The sequence below is a fragment of the Eucalyptus grandis genome, chromosome 6, assembly GCF_016545825.1.
Source record: "Eucalyptus grandis isolate ANBG69807.140 chromosome 6, ASM1654582v1, whole genome shotgun sequence".
Taxonomy (NCBI): Eukaryota; Viridiplantae; Streptophyta; class Magnoliopsida; order Myrtales; family Myrtaceae; genus Eucalyptus; species Eucalyptus grandis.
Window position 1 is genome coordinate 36,155,973 of NC_052617.1, and position 17,082 is coordinate 36,173,054.

The 17,082-nt window shown below is 39.0% G+C and overlaps 2 protein-coding genes across 2 annotated transcripts; both read left to right on the top strand.

The window, feature by feature from the left end:
- Positions 1-7,032: 7,032 nt before the first annotated feature.
- On the top strand, positions 7,033-10,305 carry LOC104449450 (TSET complex member tstD). The gene is made up of 5 exons (XM_010063610.3): positions 7,033-7,193; positions 7,874-7,987; positions 8,642-8,721; positions 9,169-9,293; positions 9,873-10,305. Exons 1-5 carry the CDS (start codon positions 7,141-7,143, stop codon positions 9,942-9,944), a joined length of 444 nt encoding a protein of 147 aa, XP_010061912.1. The 5' UTR covers positions 7,033-7,140; the 3' UTR covers positions 9,945-10,305.
- A 377-nt stretch (positions 10,306-10,682) lies between these two features.
- LOC120294444 (embryo-specific protein ATS3B-like) lies at positions 10,683-11,671 on the top strand. Its single transcript, XM_039314527.1, has 3 exons — positions 10,683-10,979; positions 11,093-11,200; positions 11,390-11,671. Exons 1-3 carry the CDS (start codon positions 10,857-10,859, stop codon positions 11,669-11,671), a joined length of 513 nt encoding a protein of 170 aa, XP_039170461.1. The 5' UTR covers positions 10,683-10,856.
- The last annotated feature ends 5,411 nt before the right edge of the window (positions 11,672-17,082 follow it).

The window sequence follows — 17,082 nt, forward strand, 5'->3', positions numbered from 1 at the left end:
AGAAATTAACTCCTGGAAGAGAATTTCTAATGAGGCAATCATCCTCGTACCCAGACATTGAAAATTAAAATCATTCATTTCCACAATCAATTCGTCAGAAATTATTCTCCAGGACTCGGAGTCAGTCACAATCCCCAAATTTGACAGGCACAAGGGGATGGGGGGGGAGAGAGAGAGAGAGAGAGAGAGAGAGAGGATTAACAGAAACAATCTTCAGAGTCTTTCGTCAGCAACACTAATGCTTTCCGGGCAGCGGAAGGACTTCTGCAGAACCCACTGCCGTCTTCTTGGCTCGAACCGGCTCCGAGCAAGTAGCAGAGGAGCAAAAGCAAGAACCGAAGGCAGAACAAGCCCAATTCACAACGCGGTCCCACATCATCCTCTTCACCAGCCTCCTCTTCGCCGGAATCACCCCTCCCCTCTTAGCTCCGTTACGCGCCTCCGTTCCGTCTGGTGCCGCCAGCTTCATCTTCGCCTCCTCCACGATGCACGACACCTTCAAGCCACGACTTTCGCTCTTCTCCATCGCTCTCGCTCTCGATCGTTTCTTTTCTTGAGGAAATGCGACTGCCTTTAACCCTCTCTCCCTCCCTCCCTGCTCATCGGCCTGGTTTTATAAAGAAAGAGGCAAGAAGCTGCTTTGGATCAAATGGGTTTCTTCCGATGGAGAGAGTGATCCATATGACAGAGACAGCTCGCAGTTTGCCTACACGTGGCCGCCCCGGAGTCGAGGAGAGTCGATTGCCGGGCTACAGCTTTCAGCTTTCAGACATCGTCGTCCGAAAGGGAGGGCAACGCCGGGCCCGCCCGACGCTTCTTCTGTGCCGCACTTCGGCGACGGTCCACGTCGGAAAGGGAAGGTTGGTGGGGACCACCTGGATTCATAATGCTTTATCATGGTTTATAGGTAGTTTGATGCTACTTGAGTCCTACGTGGACGAAATTCACCGTATCGAGGGGGTCACCGGCGAGAAATATATTGGTTTTTAAAGAGGCAATATAAAGCAATTTAAAAGAAAAAAGGTCTTACAGGGAGTATAAATATCTCATTCCTTTTTAAAAATACCACCTTTGTCGGTCAATTCAAAGGTTACGATTGCTGCTGTGCCCCTTATCGAATTCATCAAAAGATTCGATTAGAATATAAAATCGAGGGATTTCATAATTTGCCCCCAAGACACAAAGATCAGGTAATGTCCATCTTCAAGTAATGCGGAAAGTGATAAGAATATTCGAGCCCTATTGAGTTTTCGTGAGATTGAAGAAAGTTCGACTTAACTAATTGATTTAATTATTCGGAGTTTTGATGGATTACTCGTTCAATGAACTTAACTTTTGAGCTCTAACCCTTTTTTCCTTTTTTTTTTCTTAACTTTTTTGATCTTAAACTCATCTGGACTTTAATCTTTCATGGTAAAACAGACTTTAGTATGGATACAAGTAAAATTTTGAACTTGTGTTTTTGAAATGCATATTTGCAAGGGTCGTAATTGAGTTACACTAACCTCTTGCATAATTATTACTAGTGCAGAAAATAAAATTATGTGCCCTCTGTTTGACAAATAGCTTCGGTACAAACAGTCTACGAAAGTATACAAAAAATTACTATACCTCCTAACACAGTCAAAAGTTTGTTCTTTATGTTATCGATAATATTGCGATGCAACAATTATTCTTGTAGATACATGGCACTCTTTTTGTTTGAACTTTATACAAGCAACGTGTGTAAAAGAAAAGCAAGAAAACTTTATTTTAAGTAGCTATATAGGGCCTAGAGTAGCCGAAATGATTTGATTGAACTTTCACATGGTCTCAGCATTAGGGAAAATTCCAAGCAAATGTGATAAGGGGATAGGAGGAAACATGTAAGAAGGAACGAGCACGATAAGCAAGCAGTATAGCAGCGCCGTTGTTTCAACAATGCGACACCTGGCCGAATCCTCACTCCAAAATCCGGGGATCGAAGATGCTATGCGTCACATCATATCCATTCTCAAGAAATTTCCATCGACCAAGCCGACTTATCACTCTTTAGGGACTTTTGTTAGTGCGTATCCAATGAAACAATTGATGAGAGCATGAGTGCTATTCTGTACTTATTATTCAGATTCAAAATCTGATTCACGGATTGAATATGGACAAGTTAAGCACACAATTAAATTCTTCACAAATTATGATATTGCTTACAAGTTTATATGCTTTTGACTTACACGATCTTAGTTTATCTCTTAGTTTTTCTTCCTTTTAATAATCAAAGAACATGAGTGTAGAAAATCTGGCTACTTGTAAACTTATGGAGTCCATAGTATGAATGGTTAAGTTCAAGGGATTTGGCATGTGTAGGTAGATTTGATTAAGAGTAGTTTGCACGCAATTAATAAGCTTCCAATTTATACCAAAAAAAAAAAAGTTGCTTTAAACACCCCCAACTTTAAAGTTTCTGAATCTATCTCTTACATAAATAACAAATTGATTTATATGTTTATCTTTGACACATAATATGTCGTTGTTCCTCAAATTAGGCTACAATTCCAACTGCAAAATCAGTTAATTGCCCTGTTACAACTTCATTATTATATATGCTTCTTCTAATGTGCTTGATTTCAGTGGTGCCAATCAATTATTATAATGTTAACCTTTGTCGTTTTTGAGCTCTCGTTGCCGCCATATTTGAGCTTGCGCCATCGCTGCATCCCCACGTGCCATCCCACTCGAAATCACCCACTAGATTCGAGGCACTGCTCCTTCATGGACTTGCCAAATTTGGCTCCATCTGCTCTATCGAGAAAGGTTGGGGATCGGGGTCCTCCCGCATGACGGCGAGAACGGTGTTGGCGGAACGTGAGAGAGAGAGAGAGTGATGATGGGTCGGGGCTCAAGCATGAGATAAAGATAAATGGTAGTTGGAGGGCCATGACAGTCTCATCAACGTCGACAGCAGTGACAATGACACTTATGATGACGGCAAAGAAGGGCCGGAGGTGGGCTGCTGAGGATGGAGAGGGGGGGGGTTATGGTTTTTCAATTTTCTCCGCACCAATGTCAAAGCCACTACTACCCGGATGCAACATAACTCTCCTTTTTCTTGAAAAAAATTGAGCGAAAATACAAATTAGGAAACTTCCAGGTTAGTTCCCTACTCTAGGAAAGGGGCAGACTCGGGGGATGAACTCCTATCGTTTGACTGACTTTTTCTATCTTTTTGGGGTGTCGAAAGGACTGGAATTATAATAAAACCATCCTTCGTCGTGCCTTGTCATGAAGACAAGAAAGATATATATTCAGTCTGAAAATGGAGACTATCTTTTCTGCACTTTATTTCCAGCTGCCCTCTCCGTTGGTTTGTGAGGCCCCAGTTTTTCCCATTTTTGATTAAAACTATGAGACCGTTAGGTAATAGCCTTGTAATTTATTGTCGACTAAATTCACATTATTACCAGCTAGTGATGTGATTGCATTAACTTATTAACAGAATTTGATATATGTATCGAGTAAAATTTGGACCGCAAAATCTAATGGGACCTACATATGAATCCACGATTTCAATAGTCAACAAATTCAGTTTAGTATGATGGTCAACCTTAGGAATTGCATAATTGAGTTATAAGAAACTCAACTCATTCACCCTTATTCAATGTGAGACATACAATTAACATCAACCTATGATACACTTGAGCACATCTCAGGAGCTTCCTCTTTCAGCAATGGCCCTTTTTACTTTGTTTTAGCAAGTTGTTGTCCTTAATTTCCATTTACATAGTCATGGGGTAGAGATTCAATCTAATTAATTCAGTTGGAGCAATATTAGGTATCCGCACCAAATGAATGAAAGATATTTTTGCTTGTTTTAAAATTTTAAAGAGCAAAGGGCAAGGAGGAATAATTAACATAACTATTGGGCATTATTAGAACTTTAACAGTTGCTTTGAAATGTTTTGTTTGAGTCATGACCACTCAGCCTCCTTGAAATTAAAGGTCATTTGAGGTTGACAAGCCAAATATTGTAGCCTTATTGGTGTAGTCGATGCCATGAGATCTCTTCAATTGTAGTAGCAAATGCTTAAGGTACAAGTTGACCTAATACTCACTAGCTATATAGCTCAAACTTATGATATCGTGAAAGATAGCATACTATTTTACCACTGGAGGGAAAATTATCTAAAAAATCCTTAACTTATTGTATGACAATCAATTTAATTTTGAAACATTTCAGTTGTGTCAATCAAGTATTGAATCTTTTGATAATTTATCAATTTAGTCGTTTTGACCAATTTTGGTTGAAAATCATTGATGTGCCAACATAGTCAAAACCAATTATCTTATGTAGCATAGCCGATGTTAACATAAAATATATATATATATATATATATTAAAGGGTTAATACTCTAAAAAATCCCAAACCGGTATACCTGTGACAAATTTACTCCAAACTATTTTTTTGACCATGAAAAACCCCAAATTGGTATATTTGTGACAAATTTACCCCGACTAACTATAAAAAACTCTAAACTTGTACATTTACGACAATTTTACCCTACACTAATTTATTCGACCACAAAAAACCCCAAACTGATAAATTTGTGATAAATATACCATTCGCTAAATGAGATTAATACCACAAAAAAATCACAAAAATTGTAAATCGTGACAAACGGTGCATAAAATCTTAAATCGATATACTAGTCAATTGTCACGTATAATTTAACTTAATAATTTGACAATAAAATTTAATGAAAACTAACAAAAGGTAAATTTGTCACAAGTGTACCGGTTTGAGGTAAATTTGTCAAAAGTATACAAGTTTAGGGTTTTTAGTGGTCAAAAAAATAGTTTTAGATAAATTTATCACAAGTGTACCAGTTTGGGGTTTTTCAGGTATTAACCCTTTTTTAAATTTTATGAATTTTTTCTTTTTTTCTTTTCTTTTTCGAATAAGTTGCGAGCTGAATTTTAGATTGGGTAGCACAATCAGGATTTTATTTGCACGTGATGACATGCGAGGGGGATCCACGTCAGTCTCTCAACATACATGCGGCTTCTTACCTAATTCCCAGGAACGAGACCTTCCTGGGCACTGACAACGACTTCACTCTGCACAGATTTCATTCAATAATCTGTAACGTGGAATGACGAAAGTCGCGTCGCATTTTCCTACACAGCGCACCAGATCTTTGTCTTCATCAGACTGAGATGATAATGGCAATAATCAAATGGTACGCTCGCGACTTTGCTACCTTGGCTGGACTCTGCTGTCGGCCGCAAGCGATATTCTCCATTTCCTTATCGAAAAGGAACAAAAGCACATCGCGACATGTTTTCAAAGATGGCATGAATACTTGCCGTTTCAACAAGGATAAGAAAAGATATCTAAAGGTATTGTTATTTGTTTAAAGCAACGGTACATTCTCAACCACAAATTGCTGACAAACTTATGAGGAGACCTTTAAAGTTAGTTTAATCATTCTTTTCATTCCTTCTTAAATATTTTGAAAATTCAATCCATAAGATTAGACCAATGCGATTGACTATCTTTAATACAATTGTACGAAATTTCATCATATTAAAGTGTGAGATGTCATAATAAAAACTTTACGGAACAACATGTGCCATATTTTTACCAAAATCATAACAAATTGAATTTATTAATTTTTTACATGTCTACAACCGGCAACATTGTAAGATAACGAAGATGCTTTTTTTTTTTTTTTTTTTTTTTTTTTTGGGCATATGTCCGAGTTGCATCTCATAGAGAAGCTTCATAGAAAGGGTTCAATGGAGTTACTTTAGTTAGACGACCAAGGAGTCTTCTGTTTATACTCTTCAAATGATTAAATGTATCAAGGGGCAGTGTGGAAAGTCGTCATTCACTAGAAGACCACATCTTTCCTCCTCCTTCTCAAAAGAAAAAAATAGAAGAAATGAGAAAAATGATGAGACTAGCTTTAAAATCTCCCTGTAATAACAGTACCGTTACATAAGCATTGCCCTAAGAAAAACATCAAGAATCGGACTTCAAATGTTAAACTTAGGTACAACTTTGTAAAAGAAGGGTTCTCCACTAAATTCATAAGACCAACTTCTATATTCCATGACCAGAATTCATGATCTTCTTTGCTCAGTTGGATATTGGAAGTCATCGCACTTCGTGAGCCATAGCCAAGAAGAAGCAGCATGGTTTGCCTAGTCATCAACCGCCATTCTCTTCACTAACTTTCTCTTCCGTGCGACCACACTCCACTTCTTGATCCTGAAGCTCGTTCCTTTCCATATTTCCAGTTTGGCAGACATTGAATCGGGCTCATTCTCGTGGTATCCTTGCTCGGCTTCGCCTCAACAGCTACACCAAAGCTTGTAACGTGAGAAATTTCTTGATGTGGGTATAAGAACGGGCCAAATTACTCGTCCAAATTCCTTCACCGTCGCGCGAACCTGGGAGATACTTGATGGAACTAAAAGAGAAACTTCAGCTCGATTTATAGCACGAGGAGGATTTCTTTTTAGCTGTCTACATTGCAATTACACGGTCATGACGTGTTGGAAGAAGCTTCAAGGAAGCATCGTGGCATGCGGCAATGCCCTGCTAATTTGTCCCGTAGCAACAAGACCTATCAATGCTTGAGATGTGACCACATTTGTCTTCGCTTATCTGGATTTAAGAAAGCAGTCATGATTAGGAGGTTTTGCTTTTGGTCAGCAGTAGATGCTGGTTCATATATATAACTACTGTTTGTTTGGTACTATCAGTATCGTCCGTTTAAAGCGGTAGGGTGTTTCCAGCCATATTTAAGGTGAAAAGCGTGAACCTATCAAAAATCGTCATCGCAATTATAAAATCCAATGGAATGGGAATTTCCGTGGAAATTCCTCTTCTTTTTTTTTTTTTTTTTTTTTTTGGGGGGGGGGAGAGGGAGGAATTCCAAGCTCTCATCGGAACCCGCATGGCCACCCAAGAATCTGGGCCGGGCAGTCTCTCTCCCGCGAGGCCCATCTTCTGGCCCAAAATAAGGCCCGCGATAGAATTCCTCATCTCTTCTTCAACCATGGTGGCGTTACAGCTGAAACTTCGATCGACTCTCTCTTTCACCGGACGCAACAGAAGTTCAGGGAAGAACGAGAAGAGAGAGACCGTCGGGGGAAATCATGCTTCTCGCAGTTCTCTTCGCTAATTCGGAAGGAAACATTCTCGTCGAGAGGTTCGAGCTCGTTCGGAACCATTTCTGTCGTTCTCGTCTCGTCGTTTGATTTTGATTTTGATTTCTTTTTCCGGCAGCAAGATCCAGCTTCTTGTTTCTTAATCGGAGCTGCCGATGTGTAGCTTCCCCGTTTGGATTTCGATTTATCCGGTGCCCTTCGTTTTGATTGGACGCGTCGCGTTTGCCGTGCTCGATCGCCGTGTCCATGCGGATCGGGGTCGATTCCCCCCTTTCGATCTGCGGGGGAGTAATTCGCCCGCGTTTTGCATTTAGGCTCGATTGGGTGTGCTCAAGTTTCGATTTTTCGCACATTCTTTTTTGGGAGTTTCGATTTTTAGTTATCTCTGTGGAGGAAGAAAACATGGAACCAACTGATACATACGAGTAATTCGTGACGATCGCCTCATAGATTTCGAGTTCTTTTTTCTTTTCTCGGGTTCAGTCAAGTGGCTAGACTACATAAGCATTTGGCACTAAATGGCTTTTGATCAGGCATGGTGGTAGCTATTGAATCCAGTTAGTGGCTATTTATGTGAATTCTGAATTCCCTCCAATTTTGCATTTTGCTTAATAATTTCAGTTCTCAAGTACTTCCATTTTACTCAGCAGCTATGGTATTTTCTAATTCGTATCTGCAATGATGTGTGGGCTGTAATTTATGTTGTTGTCTTCTTGGCTAGGTTCAATGGAGTCCCAGCCGAAGAACGGCTCCACTGGCGATCATTCTTGGTTAAGCTGGGAGCCGAAAACCTTAAAGGTGCAAAAAATGAAGAGCTCCTTGTTGCTTGCCACAAGTATGTGTCACCCTTTTCCCCTTTATTCTCCATATCTGGAAGTGCCGTTGAAGGCAGTAAAATTTGGAGCCTCCTCGTTGGAGGGTTTAATAATTTACTTAAAAACTTGGAACCTGACTGCATCAATGGCCAGAACTTCTTTAATTTTGACTGACCTTAGTTTAAGTCATGTAAAAACCAGCTTCAGATACAATTTAAAAGAAGTGAAAAAGAATCAGCTCTAATCCTATGATTGGCCATGCTTTGCTGCTTGTTCAATCTGATGTTACTCTGGGGGCTTGTATCAGCTCACAATGTCTACTGTTTACAGTCCTAAGCATAATCATTCAATGTGCTGCATCTCTCTCTTGATTTATTTCTTATATACTTTCTTATGTTCCAACATCTCCTGTCCATGGGTCTTGGCATCTCTTTAGCCACATCAAAATCAGGCCTAATCTGATGTTTGTTGAGTTCCACTCAATATGGCATGTAATGTTAAACAGAGGTCAAATAAACAGAGCTTCCTCGACCTTTTACTTAGTGGAAATAAGAATGTCTTTTGGCTTTTTGAGGCACAATTTGTTAAAAAGACGTTGGGCTTTGAGTCTGTTGGCAGGTACATGATGCAATATCTCACCTCTCTATATTGATTGATTGTTCACTGTTCAATAGGTCTGTCTATATCGTATATACAGTGCTTGGGGATGTCAGCATCTATGTCGTGGGCAAGGATGAATATGATGAACTAGCATGTAAGTATTATTTTCTTTTAATTTCCACTTAACTTCAGAAATTGTCTGGGAAAGAAAGAAGGTTCTCACGAATCAAGGCATTGGGGATCTGTATTTGCATTTACCTGTTTCTTCAATGGATCTTGTTTACATTCGTCTAAGTGGCAATTCTGACTTCCTTTTTTAGGATGAGCTTGTGACGAGAATAGTTCTTCAGTTGTATAATGGATATGGATGTATGTAATAAGTTGGCTGTCGATGAACATTTTCACATGTCCTACCACTGATATTTATTTAGAGATATGTCACTATGGACACCCTGTGAGACCTCTACTGGAAGGTCCTCCTCCCTAAAATGTCAATGGAGCATTTTTGTCCTTTTTTGCCATAGGATGATAGAAGAGTGTGTTGATATCTTATTGAATTATCTTTTTTTCCTGGTCTGATTTATGCTTCTTGCTTCTGCAGTGTCGGAAGTGATCTTCGTTATAACGTCAGCTGTCAAAGATGTATGTGGGAAGCCTCCAACTGAGCGTGTTTTCCTCGATAAGTACGGAAAGATATGTTTATGCCTGGATGAAATTGTTTGGAAGGTAAGGAGGATCTTTGTCATAAACAAAGGGAAACCTGGAAACTACAGGATTGTTGGTGCTTCATCTCTATTCTGTTGGCAAATTGATTTAGATAACCATAGATGCAACTAAATAGTTTTCCTGCAACTTAATATTGGAGCCAATTTATTCTTGGAAATCAAATTTAGGACATTTGCTTTCCTCTTAGTCTCATAGAACATGGAGGGAATATTGTTGTTAGACATGGGACATTGACTTGCGTTGTTCAATACTTATTTGGCAAGGTTAAGTAGTTTTAAGGAAAGCTATTATCAGTGTAGTTTTAAGGAAAGCTATTATCAGTCCCTTTAAGCGATATAGTCTAGCATCACTTGAACAAAATTGTTTTAGTCTTCGCATGATTAGATTTGACATGTGGATGTTCAAATGCTATCTTTTTATCGGATTTCTTGATTTTGAAATACTATCTATTACCACGCAGAATTAGATGAAACGGAATATCAGTCTACAACTAGCGGTTAGGTTGCATGTGTTCTACTTTATGTATGTGCAATACATCTTGATTGCTTTCTCATCTGCATCATTCCTCGTGTTTTGAAGGGTTACCTGGAGAACACAGATAAAGAAAGAATCAAAAGGCTAATACGCTTAAAACCTCCAGTGGATTTTTGAGTCGAGTCAATTGCTTGTAATTGATTGAAGCCACTGAAGTTTCTGACCTATGGATGTTCTCAATGGTGTTACCAGTATCCCAAAGCACAGGGATTTCCCTAGAACGATTTGGGATCTTGATCGAAAGATGTCGTGTTTGATTCTTTATCTCAGACTAAGGTGTTAAGAGTTCATGACGAAGGATATATCTTTTGACTTTCTAGATGATGTTGCTGTTGTAATTCTGTTGAAGTGATTGTGATTTCATAGTATACGAGGAAAACCACCAGGCTTCCAGCCATGTCTTTTGTTTCATTTCCCCAAACGGGAAGACGATGTACGATAATGAACAATGAGGCTTTCCGTCTAATCTTCTGGCCTATATTACGTCTATGCTTGGTGCTCGAAAGTTATAAAGTGACCCAAGATTCAACATGAGGCCGATGTAACATCTGCTCTTGATGCTTGAAAGTCATGATCAAGACCAGCATTAAGAGGAGACTGATTTTGGTAAAAAGCGTCCCATCGGGGACGCTTATTAAGCATAAGACACTCAGATTAGAATCGTTAGAACCTCACAATCTCGCTCATCACATGGAAAACACAATTTCTTGCAATTTGGCATCTTATATGATCTGGGTTTGGCCGTCAGGTGATCGTGTCCTTGCATGGGGACTAGAAGCAAGCAACGCATGTCCCTTTGTTCTGATGCATGGACAATGCGTGCCAGGATGTGAGCACGGGTGGAATAAGGCGATGAACACACGTGCCTGCTCGCTTTGAGAGCCCTCACACCATCTTTCTTCACAGGATTTGATGTTTCGGAGGCGTCTTATGACTCATTCCCTTAAATTTCCAGATATACAAGTACCATCTAGTTCACTCTTTTTCGCTACCTCTCTGCTCAGCAAACTAAAGCAATAAGCTTGAAAAATGATCATGAGGCTGAGTTTCGTGCTGTGCTTGAGCCTTTTGTGCGTAGCATTTTGCGCTCCCCGGTCCATCATCTCGCGACCCCATGCGCTCAGGTCCTTCCAGGTCAATGACAATAATCGGGTACGAATCATTCAGTAGTTAAGGTTTCCTTTCTCTCTCTCTCTCTCTCTCTCTCATATGCATGTACTGTGAACGAATAAGGGTCCTAATAAAGAAGCTGTGTGACATAGCAGAATGAAGGGACCTGTACTTATACGTTATCGGTGAGGACGAGCTGTCTTTCGACCAGCTACACCAGAGATCAAATCAGTCTTGCGTTTGGAGATGCCTATGGCAATCAGGTACTTAGTTGCGAGCTCTAATTTCTCGCTAATTAATTCAACCGAATAAAAACCTAGATTGGGCTAGTTTAACGCAGTGGAATACTCATTTAGAGTCTATATATCAATGATGTAATCTGCAATACTTTTGCATGTTTCGATGATGATGAGTGGCGTTTTCTTGTGAATAACCCGGACTATCATCATCAGGTGTATGCACCCAGGCTGGACAATCCATCCAGCAGAGCATTCGAGAGGTGCTCGACAGACACTTTCCAGATAAACGGTCCGTGTGCGTACCAAATCTGCTATCTCTACCTCTTCAGGAACGGGCATGACGGTTGGAGACCCAAGCGAGTGACGGTTCAGGCTCATGCGTCCTCCTACTATGCTCAGTCGCAGCCCGTCACCTTCTATTATGGCACCTTCATCCCCAGGGGAGTCTGGTTCGGGTTCAATCACTGCGCTGCTCATTATGTAGCTCCTTCCTAAATCTTAGCGAACTGCCTTGATCATGGCAACAATAGATCAAGCCGACGTTATGTGGAATGTGTATCTTGTTAGCCTTTCTGTCTTCTGGATTTTGCTTATATCTTGAGCCTTCCTCGCGCTTTCTCCCATGATTTCGGGTCCTCGTGTCGTCGGCAATGTAAGCGTGAAATATGCGCTCAAGTTCGAATACGCATTGAAACTGGAAAGTAATGTTTTGAACAACTTATCAGGAGATGTATTGAAAGAAAGGACCAAGAAAAACCCCCCGCGAGCTGGCCTAGTACTCTCGAAATTCCTATTCCCAAACACCAGCACAATTGCGACCATAATTTGTTTGCGTGGACTTCTGCTAATAAGCCCTCTTGCATGCACCTTCTATACTTTAATTATATAAGATGAAAAATGACACCAATGTTCCATGAACTTTAACTCAACAACAATGTTATCTTTAAATTTTGAATTTGTTCAATTTAGTCCTTAAACTTTAATTTAATGTGTAATATTGTCCCTGAATTTTTAATTTGTTCAACATGAATCCATAACTTTTGGTACATGTTTGATTTAGTCCCTAAATTATGAAAATATTCTATGATATCATATCAATTATCTCTATCTCTACTTGGGGTATTAGTAAGAACATAAAAAAATCTTGGAGGACTTTATACAATAAATAAGAGTTGATCTTTAATGGATGATATGACATTAGTTGATCTTTAATGGATGATATGACATTTTTGTAGGCTATCTAAGTAATTGAAATGTTGATTAAGAACTTATAACATTGAGTTAACATTGAACATTATATGGATTATATTTCGATGATAATGATAGATAACATTCAACATTTTTATATGATTCATTGATTAGATTGAACATGTATTAAAAGTTTAGGGATCAAAGTAAATAAATTAAAAGTTCGGAAATGAGATTATACATTGAGTTAAAGTTCAATGATCATCTATATAATCATCCCTATATAAGAAAATGGATTCGTCCTTTATCCACGGGCAATACATTAGATCATGCGTGCACCATGGGATCTTCTTCTTGATAACTAGTGTCAATTTCATCAATCTTTATTTACCCAATCAATTCATGAATACTCTACTGGACTTTTTTCTTTTTTCTTTTTTATATATATGTTTAGAAAAAGTTCCCTCAAATGATTATTTAATGAAATCACATTAGGCTGTTATTGCCTTTTATTTTCTTCTTTTTTATATGGGAAGATCATGTTATTCCCCTTTTATTTCTATGAATCCGTTGGGAACATGGTAGGAAAAGGGTCAAATGTTTCCGGATAGTCCGAACGATCTTAATATAAACAGATGTCGATTCATGAGCACAAGTCCATAGAGATATCCTCAGCTGCATCTAAACTTGACATCTAACGCTCTACATTTATTTGTACAATTTAAGGCCCGTTTGTTTTTGCAAGAAAATTAACAGTTTGAAAAGCAAGTTCCAAAATAATGATTGGTAATATCGCTTGGAATATTTCATCAATCAAAAATATTTTTCAACTTGGAATATTATCATAAAAAATATTTTTATACCCAAACATTTTCATAAATGATGAAAATATATTTTGTTCATTCAATTTTGTAGGTGATATTGGTAAATCATTTTTAGGAAAATATATTCCAAAATGTAGGTTTTCTATGAAACAAACGGACTCTAAAATAGAATATCTACAATCTGACAAAAGATAACAGTGATTGAAGAGTCGGCATGTAATTTATTTCTGCAAGTAAAAATTTGAGATGACTAAATTTAACATTTCCGCTGCTCCACATGAATGTAATGTCTCGTTGGTTTTCTTTTCTCCCCTTCCTTTTACTGGAATAACAAGATAGCATTTTTCTGGAGTAAAATGATGATGTTCCAAACTTCCAAGAGAATAATACCATTTAATTAGCTTTCTCGAGCCGTTTCGTTTTTCTCTAATAGTCAAATTGTTAGTGCGACTTCACACTTCTGAAGATCAAGATCACAACAGATTATCACATATTCCTTAAAATAATAATTTTTTTCTTATGATTTCATTTCAGTTTGTTTTTATAAAACGAAGTGAACGATGATGATGCCCGGATCCACGTCCAGACATTCTGTGTAAAATCATAGTTAGAAACAGTGGAACACACAGGGCAGCTGCTCTCTCTCTCTCTCTCTCTCTCTCTCTCTCGCTTGATTGGATGGTGTGCATAAGTTCGATTCCTTCCGCTCTGGTATATTTTACACATGGAAACTGAAGATTATACTTTTGAATTTTTACAATGTTTTTTCCTTTATGAAGTTAAGGAAGGGGCGGGTTTGATGATTTTGTTTTGGGAATAATTTCTGATTATAAATGATTTTTTTATTTTTTGCCCTTGGGAATAATTTCTAAGCATTATAAACTGTTTGATAACTATACAATATTTCTGATTCTTGAATAAAATTACGTTTGGTATCGTGCTCAAAATTTCTACTCCAAATTATTTTCTTTTAATTTTTAAATAATTTTATTACTTTTTTTTTTTTTTCTTTTTTTCTTTTTTTCCTTTCTCTCTTCTATTCTTCTTCTTGGCTTCTTCTTCTTCTTCTTCTTCTTCTTCTTCAAGTGGCCCTCGTCGGCCAAGCCTCGGGCGTGGTTGGCAGGCCTTGCGGGGGAGGCCCTCGTTGGCCATCGGCGAGGCTGGGCGAGGGATTGGGCAAGGCCCACTTGGCCACCGGTGAGGCTCGGCCTTACCAAATCGCGAGGCTTGTCTAGCCTCACCAGGGGCTAGGTTTGCCTCCAATGAGCTTGCTAGACCGGTTACCAGCGATTGGCGGTGGTGGGCGATAGATGGCGGTGGACAGCAATGGTGGCGGTAGATGAAGAAGAATAAAAATGGCTTGATACCATCGCCTTGGTGGCCGTGATGGTTTGTGCTATCTCCCTCTCACGAAGGGGAGGAGTTCGAATCCCCCTCACGGTTGCTTGGGGTCTTAAGTGAGATGCCGGGGGTGGTGGGTTCTCCCGCCTACGTGTCCCTGTGTTTACTCGGTGGTGCCGGTTGTACGGGGTTCCTAAGTCACAAAATAAATAAATAAATAAATAATAGCTTGATTCTTAGATTTGTTCCTAGAACAAGAATCAATTTTTTTTTTTTTTATTTTTGATTCTATTCCAAATCTACTTCCGAAAACAAAAAAATAGAAATTTGTTTTTGGGAACAAAAATTTTACCAAACACGATTTTGTTCCAAAACTACTCCCGAGAACAAAAAATCAAAATCCGGCACTGTTGCGATGGTTACCAAACATGACCCAATGATCCACTTTAAATCAACCCCTCGCATTGCGTCCAGCAATCGCTCCATTCTGCGTCCAAAGAAGATATAGCTCAACAGTTCATCTGCTTCTTTGCCTTGCTATTTGTTTCTTCACAGAGGAAGTACTAATGGTAAACATCTCAAGATGAGCCTCAGATAACATGTTCCCGGATTCTTTTCACCCCTCATTTGAGCTTTTGCGTGCAGGGTTTCTCGAATTCAATACGTTCCTTGGCCTTGGTCTCTGCGCTACTATTGACAAGTGGAATCGAGGTCGGTGCTGCCATGATCACATTCAGCGTTTCCGACTACGGAGTAGTTGGCAATGGGCACAATGATGATTCGTCAGTATAATTTTCTATTTGTATATTTATTTAGAATTTTTCGCGATCAAGTGACACCCTCAACCAATTTTTTCGTATTAGTCTATGTTAATAGCTCATGTAGAAGATTTCCTTGTCGTATCAGTCCATGTTAATAGCTCATTTAGAAGATTTCCTTGTGACTCGAGAAGAAGAGATAATATTATTTTCTATTGAAATATGTGTAGGCATTTACAAAGGCGTGGAATGATGTGTGCAACTCAGAGGCGGGGGCACCGACCGTTAGCGTTCCACCAAGAAAGAAGTATCATTTGAATCCTATCAATTTTCGAGGTGCTTGCAAGTCTTATGTCAATCTCGTAGTAAGGAAATAAAGACCACATATCTCCATTTCTTTTTCCCTTATTTAGTTCATCAGTGACCTATCAAATGCTTTTTGAGCAAATAGATGATTTGACTTAGTTTCAATTTTATTTATTTATTATCATTTTTTTGCACTGGGTGCCAATTCGAGTTTTTTAGATGATCATTTTTTAGATATCTGTGGTTATGCTACAAAATCTGAATCCGATGAGATTAACTATTTGCAAAATTATATATTCAGATCAAATATGATTTGGGATTTTCAAAGTCCTTCGACGCAATTGCAGGTGCCAGGGAAGATCATAGCATCAAAAGATCCAAATGCGTGGAAGCGGCACGATCAATCAAAGTGATTGACTTTCGAGGATGTGAATAGGCTCACCATAAGTGGGCAGGGCTCCTCCGATGGTTATGGCGGCGCCTGGTGGAACATCTCCTGCAAATTGAACCCTAAGCCTGTAACCAAAAATCACCCCCGTTTTCCAAATTTTAATTAAGAATTGAACACTCACTTGTATATCAAATTTCCAGATTGCAATGCTACTTCTTTTTGTCGTTCTAACCCTTCTTTCTCTTGTCCGATGCGTGGGGAGCAGGGATGCAATATGCTCGCCCCAACAGTAAGTCTTGCGCCATATTCATGGTACTTTCTCCTCTAATGAGGATTCATTTGAAAAAAGAAACACAGATAGACATGTACATATAAATTAAGCCAGTCTTTCGACATAACAATGCATAATGTAGCCGCCTAGATCTTCCTCTGGTTCATGTTGACAAATTGAGTCTTAATACAACTTCAACCTGGGGATGGCCGGATTTAAGGCCCCAATTACTATGATGAACGACAATTTCTTACCTAAACTAGAAAAAGTTTCAACTCATCGTTGCAAATTCTGCCACTACTCTACTCTTTCGGAAATTCAGCTAATTCCTTGCAAACTTTTCCTTGTAAATTTGTTTGCAACAATCACACGGGATGATTTCATGTACTATCGATTAGAATTTGCTCATCGCAAGGATAAATCAAATAGTAAGCGACAATAGCTTATGTCTGGTACTTGAATGCCATGGATTATTGCAGACGCTGGGTTTCTACAGCTGCAATGGAGTATATTTGAAGTCCACACATGTAACTGTTTCTGGAAGCGGTGACGTTCATCTCAAGTTCTTGACCATTTCTGAACCCTAATGGAGCCCCAACACCGACGGAATGCACATCAAAGATTCTCATGCTGTCTCTGTTCATGCTTCAATCACAGGCACCGGTGATGCGTTGCTTTCTCTTTGAGACTATCTTTCCGCGTTTTCTTTTGTTGCTTGATGTTTGCTTCTGGGAGAGAATCAATCCAATTATATCGAGAATTTCAGACATTGCAGCTCTTTTTCTCTAATGGTTTCAGTTGAAGTAAAGGACATGTTGGGTTTGTGA

What these genes read in the sequence shown, in the direction of transcription:
- LOC104449450 (XM_010063610.3), top strand. Translation starts at nt 7,141, where the DNA reads ATGCTTCTCGCAGTTCTCTTCGCTAATTCGGAAGGAAACATTCTCGTC. An exon ending in CTCCTTGTTGCTTGCCACAA is followed by an intron (nt 7,988 to 8,641) that starts GTATGTGTCACC and finishes ACTGTTCAATAG; the next exon opens with GTCTGTCTATATCGTATATA. An exon ending in TGGATGAAATTGTTTGGAAG is followed by an intron (nt 9,294 to 9,872) that starts GTAAGGAGGATC and finishes CGTGTTTTGAAG; the next exon opens with GGTTACCTGGAGAACACAGA.
- LOC120294444 (XM_039314527.1), top strand. Translation starts at nt 10,857, where the DNA reads ATGATCATGAGGCTGAGTTTCGTGCTGTGCTTGAGCCTTTTGTGCGTA. An exon ending in AGGTCAATGACAATAATCGG is followed by an intron (nt 10,980 to 11,092) that starts GTACGAATCATT and finishes GTGACATAGCAG; the next exon opens with AATGAAGGGACCTGTACTTA. An exon ending in GAGATGCCTATGGCAATCAG is followed by an intron (nt 11,201 to 11,389) that starts GTACTTAGTTGC and finishes TATCATCATCAG; the next exon opens with GTGTATGCACCCAGGCTGGA.